General features: G+C 35.0%; 1 protein-coding gene across 1 annotated transcript in view; it reads left to right on the top strand.

The window, feature by feature from the left end:
• Window positions 1-6,529: 6,529 nt before the first annotated feature.
• LOC306851802 (tumor necrosis factor receptor superfamily member 19-like) overlaps window positions 6,530-16,741 on the top strand; it is a 38,229-nt gene continuing 28,017 nt past the window's right edge. Inside the window, exons 1-4 of the mRNA XM_079388247.1 lie at window positions 6,530-6,867; window positions 7,944-8,036; window positions 8,219-8,329; window positions 16,316-16,494. Of these exons, the coding sequence (XP_079244373.1) occupies window positions 7,968-8,036; window positions 8,219-8,329; window positions 16,316-16,494 (359 nt within the window). The 5' untranslated portion in view covers window positions 6,530-6,867; window positions 7,944-7,967. The remainder of the gene's footprint in view (window positions 6,868-7,943; window positions 8,037-8,218; window positions 8,330-16,315; window positions 16,495-16,741) is intronic.

Below are 16,741 nucleotides of genomic sequence, written 5' to 3'. Positions count from 1 at the left end.
ATATTTTTCATTCTTCTAGAGCAGTTCAATGTAAACAACACATGACAGAACTGGCAGAAGGGATGAGGCACAAGACATTGGTCAACACGTCAAAATCGTTAACAAAAAACGTTCATCTACATTTACAATACATTTTCATTTTAGTTGATATATTCAACAGATTTTTACCTTTATCTTTTGACATATTTCAGGAATAGCATTAACAATATATTCAATCGTGTCTGGCAAATTAACAAACATGTTTTCAATATCATTAGGACATCATTTTGAAGATCACAGATTTCTTTACAAACTGATTAAAGCTGTGCTCATAAATACTGTAAATGTAGCCTACAATTGTTATGAATGAATTTCTATGCATTTATTTATTCTATTTCTTGCAAAAAATAACTAATATGATCAATTGATTCAGGGAATCTGAATGATTTATAGAAATTTTGAGATTGCAGTTACTAGCAAACAAATTCATTTGCCTATTACAGGGCCACCTTGTGGCCGATTCTCACAAAGTTGTCACAGATACATCAAGTTTCCCAAACTGCAGGGGGTTTTTGAGTTTAATGTAAAAGCTAACAATTAAAGCATAAATCATGTAAAATTAAAATAAACAATTTTTAAATAACAATCAAATTAAACCACTTAAAAAAAGGAAAAAAGATAATAAAAATAGGCAGCGGCTATTTGTACTCAGTGTAAATTTTAACGTTAACGCCCAGTATTTTTTAACGATATGCTATTTACACCAAGTGCAAATAGCATATTTTTTTAGTGACAGATGCTATTTACACTAAGTGCAAATAGCTATAGATTCTATTTACACTGTTAAAATAGCAAGATTTTCTGCTATTTATACTACTTATTGCAAATAGTGGCAATTATCTGCACCTCAGTATTGTAGTACATTATAAAACAGTACGCAATAATAACGTACGTAAATTATAATTTTAATTCAAATTTATTAAATGGATGCCACCTTATTGGGACAATAAAGCCCTCCCTACACCTACCCTAACCCTACCTGATACTTTATTTTCAACTTTTTGATTATTTCCTTCATTTTTATTGAAAATAAATGCCTTTCTGATGCGATATGAGATTTGAAAAGGAGAAAAAAATGTTTGGCAAAAGGTGGGCTCGAACTCGGGTCGATCGCGCCAAAAAGCATGCGCCATACCATCTACGCCGCTGAAACAACAAGATGGGCTATTTGCACTTAGTGTAAATAGACACTCCGATAAATATTTTGTTTACCTGTCCATTAATCAGTGTCAGAGAACTGTGAACATGCAAATGTGATACTTAATTATTAAAATATTTATTTTTAAATCTCAGGGGTACTTAATGGGGTCCTTAATTAAGGCCTACAACAAATGGCTGGCAGGGACTACAACAAGCTTCTTCCTTGGTTTGCGATATCTCGGACCCTAAAATTGACATAAACCCTGCCCCCAGGAGCACACAATCACAACACGGGTCAGCTAACCAATCTAAGCCTATTGCGTATTTCTGAGGAAGGGGCTTCATAGAACCAGGAAGTCAACAGACTGACAACAGAAACAGCAGCAAAATATATGAAAGATAATGTAATTTATTTAAAAAAAAAATAAAGAAAGCGTGAACACAAGCCTTCGAAAATAGCTTAACCACCCCTTTAAAAGTAAATAGGTGAAAGAGGTTCAGATGACAAAAACGTTTGGGAATGCATTACATTACATTTACATTTAGTCATTTGGCAGACGCTTTTATCCAAAGCGACTTACAATTGGGGAATACAAAAAGCGATTCATCTTGAAGAGGCAATCAGACAGAGGAAGTGCTCGTAACACCAAGTCTCAGTCATTGTTCAAATAAGTACAAGCTAGTAAGTGGAGAGAAAGATAGAGGGAAAGAGTTTTTTTTTTTTTTTTACATGTAAATAATGAGTTTGAAAGGCAAAAGCCTTTCAATGATACATAATAATACATGGTTAAATAACCTACTGATTGATAATTCAAATAAAAATGAATGTGTTCATCAGTAGTTGATGCGATGTTGAAACACTTCTTAAACCTGAAATGATTTTTGTAAATCTGGTCAAATGCTGTGAAGGCAGGACAATTTCAAAGATGAAAAAGAGGAATTAAGGAGAATCAATAAATTATGAATCATTTATTACTATTGTGTGAATAATAGGCCTATGTAATAATGTAATCTACATATAAACTAAACCTGTGACTAAAACAAGAGTGTTATGATCACAAACCGCTCACTAAATCATAATGGTCCTGTCTGCAGTGGTTTTCCTTCGATCGACTGCCCACTGCCGAGGAGGACAGGAGGATTTGGCTCCGGAACCTGTTTGAAAAAGCCTCCGAAGACTCTGTACGTGTGCAGCTTTCACTTTGTTGACAAGAAACCTACAGCAGAGAATCCTTATCCCACTCTATGGCTCGGCTACTACAGACCTCCGGAAAAGAAACGCCGTAAACAGCAAAGAAAAGATACCAGCACTGTGTCCACAGGTGTGCTTAAAGTTTAATGCAAGGGTTCTCAAGGGTGGTCCCGGGGCCAATACATAGCCTAGATACACTACAAGTCAAAAGTTGGAATAATTAAGTAAGATTTAAAAAAATATATATATTTTTTTTAAAAAGTCTCTTATGTTCATGAAAGTTTCATTTATTTAATGAATATTGTGATATATATGCTTGCTGAAAATTCAGCTTTGCCATCACAGGAATATACAGTGGTGTGAAAAAGTGTTGGCCCCCTTCCTGATTGTTATTTTTTTGCATGTTTGTCACACTTTAATGTTTCAGATCAAACAAATTTAAATATTAATTAAAGATAACACAAGTAAACACAACATGCAGTTTTTGAATGAAGTTTTTTATTATGAAGGGAAAACAAAATCCAAACCCACATGGCCCTGTGTGAAAAAGTGCTTGCCCCCTAAACCTAATAACTGGTTGGGCCACTCTTAGCAGCAACAACTGCAATCAAGCGTTTGTGATAACTTGCAATGAGTCTGTTACAGCGCTGTGCAGGAATTTTGGCCCACTCATCTTGGCAGAATTGTTGTAATTCAGCCACATTGGAGGGTTTGAGCATGAACCGCCTTTTTAAGGTCATGCCACAGCATCTCAATAGGATTCAGGTCAGGACTTTGACTAGGCCACTCCAAAGTCTTCATTTTGTATTTCTTCAGCCATTCAGAGGTGGATTTGCTGGTGTGTTTTGGATCATTGTCCTGCTGCAGAACCCAAGTTCGCTTCAGCTTGAGGTCACGAACAGATGGCCGGATATTTTCCTTCAGGATTTTTTGGTTGACAGCTGAATTCATGTTTCCATTTATCACAGCAAGTCTTCCAGGTCCTGAAGCAGCAAAACAGCCCCAGACCATCACACTACCACCACCATATTTTACTGTTGGTATGATGTTCTTTTTCTGAAATGCTGTGTTACTTTTACGTCAGATGTAATGGGACACACACCTTCCAAAAAGTTCAACTTTTGTCTCGTCAGTCCACAGAGTATTTTCCCAAAAGTCTTGGGGATCATCAAGATGTTTTCTGGCAAAACTGAGACACTTTATTAAACACTAATATGTTATTAAACACTTTTTCACACAGGGCCATGTGGGTATGGATTTTGTTTTCCCTACATAAAAAAACCCTTCATTTAAAAACTGCATGTTGTGTTTACTTGTGTTATCTTAGATTAATATGCAAAAAAAAAAAAAAAAAAAAATCAGGAAGGGGGCCAACACTTTTTCACACCACTGTGTGTGTATATATATACTCAAATAGAAAACAGTTATTTTAAATTAATAATCATTTTATTTTAAAATAGTAATAATATTTCACAATATTACTGTTTTACTGTATTTTCAATTAAATAAAATGCATAATGTAATAACCTTAAACCAAACACTAATCCCAACCCTATATTTAGTACATGTCGTTCATTAATATTACTCAGTCAGTGTTTAAATGTATAATCATACTGTAACAAGGACACGTAAAATAAAGTGTAACCTTGTTTTTTAACCCCCACATATAAATAATAAAATAATAAATATAAAATGAATATAATAAAATGCAGTTGATTTTTTGTTGTTGGTGTTTAATTTTTCTTTGCACAGTCATTACTACTATAGGCTATATAGTGTTTATTTGCAAAAACAGATCACTCCATTTTTTTTTTAATTTTCAAAAATCATGTTTTTATGTTATCATGATTTTTTTGTTTGTTTTTTTTTAAAGTAGTCAAAAACTGCAGTTTGATTGAGATTAATTGGAATGCACAATGAAAAAACAGGATTTTTGAGAATTGTTAAAAATGTTAGAAATCTGTTTTTGCAAATGAACTCTCCATATATATATATATATAATATACTTTTTTCTTATTTATTTTTTCTTAATGTTTCAGTTAGGTTGTAATATTTACAGGATGATCAGCTGCATACTGTATAAAAACAATAGAAGTCTATGGTATGTCCTCATTTACATATCCAATGTGTTTGTGTTTATACAAATAATTGTCTCATTCCTTCCAGATGAGTGCGGTGGCACAAGTAGTGAGGCCGTTGCATACCGTGATGCTCAGATTCGAGATGGCTCCAACACTGGAAAACCAAAATAATGTGTTTTGATGAGATCCAAAAATCAATACAACAAAGAGTTTGGTTTCAGACAGTGTGTGTGAGTGTTCAGTGCCTCCAGCAGAGCTGTTGAAGTTCACAATTTTAATGACGCTCATGAAACTGAAGCTGAATTCAGTCATATCTGATCTGTCACATCATTTGTGGAATTTCATGGGATTGTTAGTGTGTGGATTGACCGCTTGTCCCCCCAGCTCCCCAATGACAGCTTCACTTTGATCAAAGCCACCTGCACTTCAGCAGGTTCTTCAATAGTACATGCACCATTAGTCTCTGTTCAGAGAGTGTGCTTTATCCAAAGAACCTGGATGCAAAAGGTGAGAAAGTGACATGCAAAAGGAAGAATGTTATGACAATCTCAGTCATAATTCTCTTTTATTGTATGAGGAAAAAAAAGATTCAATGAAAGTGAATGATACTTAACGGCTCCATTTTCTGTTTCACAAAATAAAGTGAAATGATCTTTGCTTTTTGGGAGAAATAACCTTTAAATAATTCAAATTCTGTAATAAAGGATTAAGTTGGTTTAAAATGTAAAATGACAGATTTTTTAAACAATAACTGTGACCTGTAGATAGATACAAAACAGAAACAAAAAACTTCTATCTAATCTGCCACACTCCCATTTTTAACAATATGCCTATTGCTAGTCATTTCATTTTGGCTTTAATAAAAATTTTGATTTTGGGAAATGAAGGTTTGTAAGTCTCTGCTTTTTGTTTTTTAAACAAAACTAATCAACAATTCCTGTCCATCATTTTGTTGAGGCCATATAGGGAAATTAGTGTGGTTTATTTACTCCAGTGAACATTATAGACACAATACTATTGATAAATATGCAATAAATAAGATGTTTTTGAAAGGATGCATTTATTTTTTATTTACACTACTGTTCTACAGTTTAGGGTAAGTTTACAGTAAATAATAATAAAGAATAAAAAAGAAATTAATACCTTTTTAAACAAGGACACATTCAATTGATCAGAAAAGACATGTTACAGATTGTATGACACTGACTGCATCACAGCAATAAAGTACATTTTAAAATATATTCAAATAGAAAAAAGTTATTTTAAATTGTAATAATATTTCACAATATTACTGTTTTACCTGTACTTTCAGTCAAATAAATACAGCTTCGGTAGCATTTCAAATCTACCTTCATAAGATCTGACTTCTGTCTCAATGTAGTGTGGCTGTATGACAAAAGCATTTTAACTCAAAACTTTATACATTAATCACATTCATTGTATTAACAACCCAGAGAGCAGGAATAAATGCGGTTAATTTCTGTTATTTCCATAATCTCTATGATATAGCTTGGCATTGTGTAGACAATTTGTGACAACTAACCCTATAGGGTTATATATATATATATATATATATATATATATATATATATATATATATATATATATATATATATCCTACCTAGCTCAAGATTGTAGGAGGTGAATCATGCATTAAACAGTATTTTATAAAAAAAAAAAAAAATTATTGAAATGACCAGCAGAGGGCATCCAGTACTAGTACATCTTTGAAAATTAAAATTACTACAGAATTTGCTTGAACAATCATTAAGAGCAACAACGTTTCCCACAAACTTATTTTTATTAAATGCTTTTCCTGAAAACGGACTGTGCTTTGTTTATTTAGGCTATCCATTTAAATAAATTCCACTGGTTTGATATTCTGTTATTTATCTTAATGGCATTCTTATGTAAGTGTGACTCCAGTGCACTCCAAATACTCTTTTTTTGGAGCCAGTGAATGCAAGAGATTTGATTTCAAGAAATCGATGTGAAAAGTGAATCCAGCCAATCGCTGCTCGCCAGGTGGCGTCACTGATATCAAAGGGAATTCTGCATCAAACACCCGCAGCAGATCAGATCAGATCAGATCCGTGCCTGCCTCGGGAGCATGCAGTTAGGCTTCTCTTGTGTTCATACGGGGTTTGTGCATTTGCAGATATTCGGATTAACATATTGGAGAGGTGTAAGTGAGTAAACAGGGCAGGTTAAAGCGCTTTTGTGCAGGACGTGTCTGCAGCTTTGATGCACATGCTGATGGGAGATCACAGACCGCAGGCTTTCATCTGAGCTTTGACTTCAGGGCTGGACTCTGGACGGGTTCAGACCTCAGCGGCGAGCGCACTGGATCACATCCCGTTCCCGACCAGCTTTCAGTAGGAGACGGCGATCTCGCGAGCGACTCGTTAATTATCGGTAAGAAAGTTTTGCACACAGCTGCAGCGCGTGATATGAATCCAAAAGCCTGTATCTTCAGAAAACTACATTAAACAAACGCTTAGAGCTTAGAATTATTATAAGGGACCTAATTTTATTTCGTCCAGTACACTTTTTTTTATGCCATGTTAAAAAGTTACAAAAAGGTAACCATATTTTACCTACTAGTATAAAGCATTATTATGGTTTGAAGCCGGGTTTCAACGTGTAACACAACATAATGTAGCTAGTATTTCATGAAATAATAATAACAATAACGACAAAAGCAAACTAGTACTTTATTAAAATATATTAAAATTACTTCAGAATTTAATTGAACATTTATTAGGTCTAGACAAAAAGTAACAAGTTTTCACATGTACTTAATCTGATAATGTTTATAATAACAATAACAAAAGCGACAAAAAAAAAAACAACGCCGATAATCGGCTAATAATAATAGATCTCTCTGTCTAAAGAATATCAAGTATATAACTAACAAGTTAATAATTATCAGCCAAATTCATTTTTATTTATTTATTTATTTTTGAAGGTTTTTTTTCTGATTCAGCCAGTATTATTAAACAGTTAAATATCAATATATAGTTGTTTGCATGTAATATATAGACTTTTCTACATTGCAGTGTTTTGATGTGGATTGCATATTGGTTAATATTGTCAAAAAGAAGAAATGTAACTCTCTCTCTAATGTAATAATCCAAACTAAATTTATAATACTTTCTGAGTATAAGCCAGAATGTTTATGTAGGTGAAATCTCTGAAAATTGAGTCTGATAGATCATTATCAGTCAATATTACCCTATTTTCAATTATCGGCATCTGTATCCAACTCAGTCAACGTTAAACCTCTTTAAATATTAAACATCTACAGAGCATTTCTAATGTTTTGATGTCTGATTTCAACAAGCAGTAGCTATATTATGCTTTATTATGAACATTAAAAAGGGTATTTATTTATAATAATCATTGCTTGCTTGGTGTTCACACAGTTATGAAAAAATAATGCATATAGTGTCCTCCATTAATCATTCATCAAAGGATTTCTGTGTTCACAGTGTTTGTGGGAAAGACCTTTCACAATGCCCCGGGCTCTGATCCTCTCCAGTTTTCTTCTTCAGAGGATACTCGTTCTTCAACTGTGTGTTATGGTGCGTTTCATCCGCTTTTTGTTAACTTTAAGAGTTAAAAAAATGATATTCTGAAATGTGCTCTAAATTACCGTACATATACTCTAGACATCATCAAGGCTGCAGGTACTTGCACTCCAATTTGGTAAACCTCCAATGATATTATGGAATAATTAACCATGTTTGAGTCATGTTCCTCACAGTTTGCAGTCATGGCAGAGGAGAGAAGAGATTGCAGGGAACAGGAATACAAGGATAAGTTTGGAAACTGTATTCCCTGCCGACAGTGTGATGCTGGACAAGAGCTATCCAAGGTTTGCCAATTCTTCACTAGGTTATTTATTTTTTGTTTTAGCCTAATTTGAAACATTGGCGCAAATATAAAACTAGTATTTTTAATTTCCTAAAAAGATTGCATCTTAAATCAAAACATAATATCCGAAGCAGACTCTTCCTTTGAATTGGTTCCCATTTAGCTTAATTCTGGAATTCTTTCCACGCAGATATATTTAGACTCTTATACTTTGAGTTAAGACCACGTATGCGATTAAATCTGGGAGCGAGAGACGCGCTCCCATCAGACTTCATGAAAGACTTCAAGACCAAACTGACCAAAAGCAAAGAGTTCAGCAATAAAGAGGGGATGCCAATGTTTTGAATAGCTTGTCCCGACCAATTATTTATTGCTTCCTCCTTTTCATAAAGAGAGAGGGTAAACCGCTGTTCTCCTTTGTAGAGCGCTGGCCATGCTTTAATCAGTTACACCCACACTTCTGCTCACAATCTTCTGTTTTTTCTTCAAGCCTTTTAATGTCATTGCCACCCCTGAGAATTTCAAGGCCTTGTAAACATGGCATGTTAAGAAATTACATGGTTTTGTACTATAAACCTAATCTAAACGGAGGTCTGGGGTATTTCTGAAGTGTGGAAATCATTACACAGTTTATGCCTGGGTAAATGCAGGTACATTGGGCTTTTGGATGTATACAAATGTAGTGCACATGCTTCTTTTAACCACACGACTTTCATGTTGGTACACATGAACACACACTTATTGGTTATACGCTTCAGATGGTTTCGGCCAATTAATGCTTTGGGGCCTGAGGTGGTAGTGAATGATTGCACTTGTGGTTTACCCTATTCATTAGAGCCAAGGACAATATCATGTGGTTTAGTTTCAGATACTAGTATTAGTAGGTTTATTTTCCAAAAAAGTTTAGACACTTGGTCTCTGTGATGTTATCAAAACATTGCTTTGTTTGTTTGAACATCCTGACCTGCCCAACAACAGCATCAGTGGCTCAACCAATGGCATGGGTTTGGAGGCGGGGCTGTCTGTTTGTTGTGACCAATGGCAGATGGGAGGAGTGCTGGGAAACCTGTTTAAAAAGAGTCATTATTTTTACTATACAAGTTACACTTAACCTTAGAATAGATGTAATAGCAACTCCTTAACATTTTTTGTCGTTTTAGTGTCTGACACTTCAGAAGCTCTTCTAGATGATTTGTTTGTAGAGCTGAAGAACAGTTCACATGACGCCCTTTTGCTGTTTTTCAGATCCATGACTAGTCAAACAGCTTGTAAAACCCCCACCTACACACTGTCTTTCACCTAAAAAAGGTGATAACAGCCAAGATCAAATTTGTTGATAGGCATTTTGTAATTGTTAAAGTGATAGTTCAGACAAAAATGAAACCCAGCCTCATGTTATTCAAAAATTTTGCGTGCATCAAAATGATCGTGTCTCGAGAACCCAGTCAGTTTGATTTGAGAACGAATCAGACAGGTGAACTCTAAACAACGATATAGATATTTAATTAACAGTGTTTTAATGATGTTTTATGTATTGCCTTCCAATAGTGACGTGTCAACAATGCTGTCTCACGACCAATTCGTACGTATTTTATGAGGTGGCTAATTCGTATAACCTCACTTGAATGATTTGTCTAAACTTCAGTGATGGGTAGGTTTAGGGGCGGGGTTAGGTGCAGGTAATTCGTACAAATTCATACGAATTGTGCAACTCGTAAAATAAGTACGATTTGGCAAAAATCTTATGAATTTGTACGAGTGAGGTCGTACGAATGCGTACGAATTAGCCACCTCGTAAAATATGTACGAATTGCCGTGAGATCGGTCTAGCTCCAGTATAAGTTTTGTTGTATGATATACATTTTGATGCAGTGTGCTTCGCATCTGAGACCGAAGCACAGACGTTTCGCAGTTGTCTTGCCCATCACCCTTGAAAGATCTAACTCAAAAGATTTCTTCACCAATCAGACAGCTTGGACAGATAGGAGTTTGGAACAACATGAGGGTTTGAATTGAATCAATAAATGATGACTCTCATTGCTTTTCAACTATTGCTTTAAATGATTCTGGAAGTAAATCAGGACTTTTGATGAATTATCTTTTCAATACGTCAATGGATTCATCGTTATGTAGATGTGCAGTTTCTTCAAAACAGACCTCATAAACATTCACACACATTCCTGACTGCTAAGCATCATGGAGGATTGCATGCTAAATGAAACCCATCTTAGCAAAAATGCATTTTTTGTCTTAATAGATTCTAAATAGATTTTAATAGATTTTAATTTATTCACTTTCAATTACTTTTTCAAGAAATCTTTTTAATTTTTAATTTTAATTAAATTTTTTGCATAGACACACTAAAATGTGTTTTAGGATCATTTATTTTTGCATTGTTACATTATTTTTATGACAATTAAGTACAAATAAAGTTTACATATTGTAATGTAATGCAATGCTTTTTTTAATCCTATAATGTTTAAGCAAAATATAATTATTTTCTTCTTTTGATTTTGGGGGTGAAATATGACCCAGATATGTTCTTGACAAGTTTTATGAGATTCACCCTTAAAGCTTACCTGCTGGGTGAAATAAGTAGTTAACTTTTTGCTTTGATAGGAAGTATTGATGAGCAGGAGGGTTCAGGTTAATTTAGTAGAACAGTGTTTTGGGGTTTTAAATATGCTGACTTCAAAACACTTGTGTGTCTGAACATGCTTTACTCCATCCAGAGCTCTCCTCTATCACGCATCCATCCTGCTGTTTTGCTTGGCATTCTCACTCAAATCTGATCTAGAGATAGTGGAAAAATGGTACTTGCAGGTACTGGTTTGGTGAGTCCTCTTAGACAAGATTGTTCCTGGGTGATTCTGGACTGTGAAAACAGGCATTTGGAAAGAATAGAGGTGGCATTGTTAACTTTTTATTTTATAGCAAAAATATACATATCTGCTATTAGAGGTTACATAATGTGTAAAATGCATTTAATTTAGGTTGCACTGTACTGCTTAAATATCTGCACACGGACAATAGTTTGGTCTGTTCACCGTCTTATTGCAACATGCCTGTTAGTTAGGGCCTTATATAGTGTGTATTGACCTCTTTTGACCTCTTGACTTTTTTTAAAAACAGTAGCAGGAAGCAGACAGGAAATGATGTAGGAAACCGGATTAGAAAATGTTGCAAGTCAGATTCAAACTCAGATTGCCCTCTGGAGCACTATGGCTTTATATACGCGTGTGTGTGCTAACTTTTCGGACACGCCCCTGCCAAATCTATTTATTATAGATTATATTGGAGCAGTTCTGTTTGATTGTCTGACCAATGGTAGACAGGAGGTATATTTGGATAAAACCATTAGTTTGTGTAGTGACTGCCTTTGACACACTTTTTGTTGAAATAATAACAAAGAGAGGACAGGAAATTATAGGAAAATAGGATTAGGAACTGTTGTGAGTGAGATTTGAACTTCTGGTGCGAGAAACGCAGCTCAGAGTGATAACTTTTCAACTCTGACACATAGACACATTCTGAGCCATATTTGGGAGCGTGAATCCTTATGGGCTTGTATCTGAAGTCCAGCTGGGTTTAGGAAATGTTGCAAGCCAGATTCAAAATCCTGTTGCCCTTGTAAGTACCACAGCTCACAGTGCTAACTACTAAGCCACTGCTCTGACATAAAGACACATTCAGAGCCACATCTGGGTGCCTGAATCCTCATTGGCTTTTTTTCTTACATCCAAATTATAAAATGTTGCGAGCCAGATTCGAACTGCCACTGCTCTTAAGAGCACCACAGATGACAGCAATAGCTGCTAAGCCATATCTTTGACACGTATACTTTTTTTTGCTTTTTATATTTTTTATTAAAATGATAACAGGAAAATGTTGGAGGAAATAGGATAAATAAATGTTGCGAGCCAGACTCAAACTCTACTTGTTCTTTTGAGAACCACAGCTCACAGTAATAACTACTAAGCCACAGCTCTGACACATAGACACTTTCAGAGCCATATTCAGGAGCCTGAATCCTCATTGGCTCCTCATCTGATGTCCAGTTTGGATTATGAAATATTGCAAGCCAGATTCAAACTCCTACTGCCTATATTATCACCACAGTGAAAACTACTAAGCCAGAGCTCTGACACGCAAACACATTCTGAGCTGTATTTGCGAGCCTGAATGGCTTTTATCTCAGATCCAGCTAGCTGTTTGAACTCCTAAACGCTTGAAGATCCCAGCAACACACTCCAACAGACAAACCACAGGGGGTTATAGAGCTCCTTAGATTTCTCTTCCCCCCCTTCCCTCTGTTGTTGATTATCTCTCCGGGAATGGCATCATGCCTTCAAGCGGAGTGGCCATACCTCTTTTACCCCCCCCCCCCCCTCTTTTGCCCTGCTGGAGAGGAAGGTCTTATAAGGGCTGTGGCCAGGCAACAACAGTTGTCGTGTCGTTCTGTTCAGGCAGCCTATATGCAATCTTTGGAGGGCCTGTGTTAAGAGAGCCAAATCGGTCTTCTCTAACAGTTGCTGAACCACGTCTGATCCCCGGGCCAGGCTTTGTGGAGAGCTCTTGTCACTAGCTCTCTCACGTAGGCCAGTAATCCATGTGTGCCCAAGCTGGGAAACTGGATCGCGGTGTAGAAAGAAGCCCCCTGTTTGAAGCCGATCTCCACGTTAATGATGTATGAGCCTCTTCTCTAATCCAGCTCAGTGTGGTGGAAATGCAGGCAGGTAAGGGTGACCTGACTTGGGAAGGGGCAGCTGGGAAAAAAACAATAGTGCAGGGTGATATCAAACCACAAAGGTCCTCTCACTTTTCTCCGCATGACACTCCTCTGCTGGAATGCGACTGGTGGGAACGGGATTGTTTGAGGAGATGTGTTTGTTTAATGGATGACGGTTACAGACTGTGCTGTTTATAAAGTTGAAGAAGCATCCTAGGGCAGATTTCGAAGATGTCAAGTAATCTTCAAGGGTCACTCATTCATTTATTTTATTTTTTTAAAAGTTAATAAAGATTTTTTTTAGTATTATGCTAACCAAGGCTGCATTTATTATTTGCTTAAAATTACAGTTAAAACTGTCATATTATTATTACAATTTAAAATAACAGTTTTTATTAATTTTTTTAATTTAATATTTTTTTTATGTAATGTCATTTTAAGATTTGGTGCTCAAGAAACATTTCTTATTATCCATGTTGAAAACAGTTGTGCTGCTTAGTATTTTTGTGGAAACCACAATACTGTACCATTCAAAAACATTTGCAGCAAAATTCTAATGAAATTACCCAAAAGTCACAGTAAAGACATTTATAACGAAACAAAAGATTTACAAATAAATGCTGTTCTTTTGAACTTTCTAGTCAAGAAATAAACCTTTTAAAATGTATAATTTTTTCCACACAAATATTACGTTTTCTACTTTCTAATAACCAATAATTGCTGATTATTACTGAGCATGTGACACTAAAGACTGTTGGCTGTTGAAAATTCAGCTCTGCCATCACTGAAATAAATGACATTTATATATAAATGAATTATATATTTAAATTATTCATGTTAATTATATATTTTAAAATATATTCAAGAAACCTTTTTCAATTGTAACAATATTTTACAGTATTACTATTACTTTTATAAATAATAACTAATTTTATTATATTAGGATTTTATAATTGAATTTTTATATTATTATAGTATTATATTATTTTACAGTATTAATTATTTTCCAACCTGACTGTTAGTTTATATTAAAATAGAAAATGGTTATTTTAAAATGTAAAAATATTTCACAATATCGACATTTTTATTATTTTGATCAAATAAAAAATAAACTTGTGTAAAATAAATGTGCACTTTTAAAACAGTAGTTTTTTTTAAGAAGTAGAACCCAAAAAGAGATTTTTTTTAAACAAATTGTGAAATACAGGACTATAAAAAGTACCTTAAAAGCAATCAAGATGACTTGTGTGCGTTACATTCCTAGTCGTTTGATGCCATATACAGTAGCTTTGTGTGAGAAGTCATTCAGCAGAAATCTTGCTGTCAAAACTAATTTGGGTCAGTTGATTCCAGATATTCTATTAAATGAAGTCTGTAAATGATGACAGAATTTTAATTTTTGCACAAACTATATTGTTTCTCTAGCTGACACGAATCAATATCTGTTCCGAGTAATGCTAATTAAGCGGCACTTAAGATTTCAGTTTAGATCCTGGAGCATGGAAAAAAAAAAGTTTACATTTCACTTCTTAATGTCAAACTCAATGTGGCAAAAACGCAGAAGTCCAACATGTTGTACAGAAACATGCCTGTTCGTCACAGTTCGAGGAAAGGCCATTCTAAACCCATTAGAACATCTGAATTTTCTGTCTCATTTGTGAGCAAAATACTAGTGTTTTGTTGCTAGTTGCTTAGATAAAGGCGACTGTATTCTGTTCTGTTGTTCTAATCCTCATTTAGTCATGCTCAGACACTTTCTCTGTGGTCTCTTTGTCATGTTTTGCTTAGAGGTTGCATGTGTACTGTACAATTATTACACAAACTGCACCGTTTTAGATCTTGTATTGAAATGAAATGGGCCTGTATTTAGGGAACAATGCAAATGGTGTTGTCTTGTTTTATTCAAGAGCGCTGAGAAATCTTGTCGATCCCACAGCTAGACATCGAGACCTCTCTTCAGCTTTCTTTCATGATTTGGATTTGCGTATGTACACAGATCGCTTTTCTGGGTGAATCTCACGAAACCTGTCAAGAACATTTTCCTTAAAGAACAAGAGGCCTAAAGTAATTTGGAGGAACTGACATAGATTTGGCATGTTTCAGTCAATTTCATTTTACACATTTCTATTTTTAACAATTACAATTAGCTACACACACACACACACATTTCTATTATATATATGCACTACTGTTCTAAGATTTATAATGTTTTGAAAGAAGTCTGTCTCACCATGGCTGCATTTATTTGATCCAAAATACAGTAAAAACAGTACTTTTGCAAAATAATATCACAATTTAAAACAACTTTTTATTTTTAATATTAATATATTTTCAAATGGAATTTATTCCTGTGATGTTTTGTCATTAGTGTCACATGATCCATTAGCAATTATTAAAATATGCTATTTTGCTATTTGAATTTTTTTTATTGTTATTATCAATGTTGAAAACAGCTGCTTAATATTTTTGTGGAAACTGAACATTTTTGTTAAAGAGAAAGTTAGTTTTTTTTGTCTCTTGCATTTAATTAAAAATATATTTTTTAATTAATTTATCTTTAATCTTTTATATATTTTTAGATTAGCAATATATTTATCTTATGATTTATTCGTAATGGAGAATCTATAAGATGTAAAATATAAAATTGAGTGGCAAAAATTTGATTTATATTATAAAATTTTATCATTTTAATTTAATATTGAAATGTGGGTGCATTCCAGATTCTGTGGTGAGAAACTAACAGAGAAAGCAAAGTTTATTGTGTAAACATTATATATGCAAACTTAAATCTTCGTGTTTGCATTACTAAAACTTAAAATCTTTAATCTCAGTAAATCTTTTAGTTTAAAGGATTTCGTTACGCTTACCAAAACCTCTCAATATCAATATCTCTCGCACACACTTTGGCTGAAGAGAGGCCCGACAAAACCTCTGCAATAAACTCCCAATAAACCAACAATGGGCGTCCCCGTGGGCCTTTCTGATTCAAATGCGGAGTCCTTCGGGGGCCCGGAGCAGAAGGCTGTTCATTGATCCTGTGAGAGTCAGGGAGATTATTGCCTGTGTAAGATAGACTCTCTGAAAAGAAGCTTGGCCTTTGTTCAGCAGGGGGATCTCACACACACACACACACACACACACACACACAGTGATCATTATTTCATCTCGGTCTCTTGTTAGTCCACATTGGCGCTTTTCTTTAGCGTGGCTCGCCCTTCCCTTCCTCGGCAGTGAGATATCTTCCGTTAATCCTCGCAGGAATGTGGCTTTGGCTATGGGGAGGATGCCCAGTGTGTGCCCTGCAGAGCCAGTCGTTTCAAAGAGGACCGCAGCCTGCAGAAATGCAAGCCCTGTCTGGACTGTTCCCTCCTCAACCGCTTCCAGAAGGGGAACTGCTCCACCACCAGCAACGCCGTATGCGGAGACTGCCTGCCCGGGTGAGTCAGCCATAGGAACGCAATTGTATAGAATAAAGGACGATGGGCGTTTTCAGAAACCACAAGCTTAAGTCAGAATATAATAAAGCTTCAAAAGGGGGGTTTTCACAGCGATGCTAGGAGAAGCATTTTGGGTTCCCCAAAAACCTTTCAGTGAGCAGTTCTTTTCATTTTTTTTTTTTTTTTAGTGTGAAGAACATTTTAATAAAAATAAAGGTTCTATATTGGCATTGAGGGTTCCATGAGG

This window comes from Barbus barbus (assembly GCF_936440315.1).
Source record: "Barbus barbus genome assembly, chromosome: 31".
In the NCBI taxonomy this organism is placed as follows: domain Eukaryota; kingdom Metazoa; phylum Chordata; class Actinopteri; order Cypriniformes; family Cyprinidae; genus Barbus; species Barbus barbus.
This window is presented reverse-complemented; position numbering and strand designations above follow the sequence as displayed.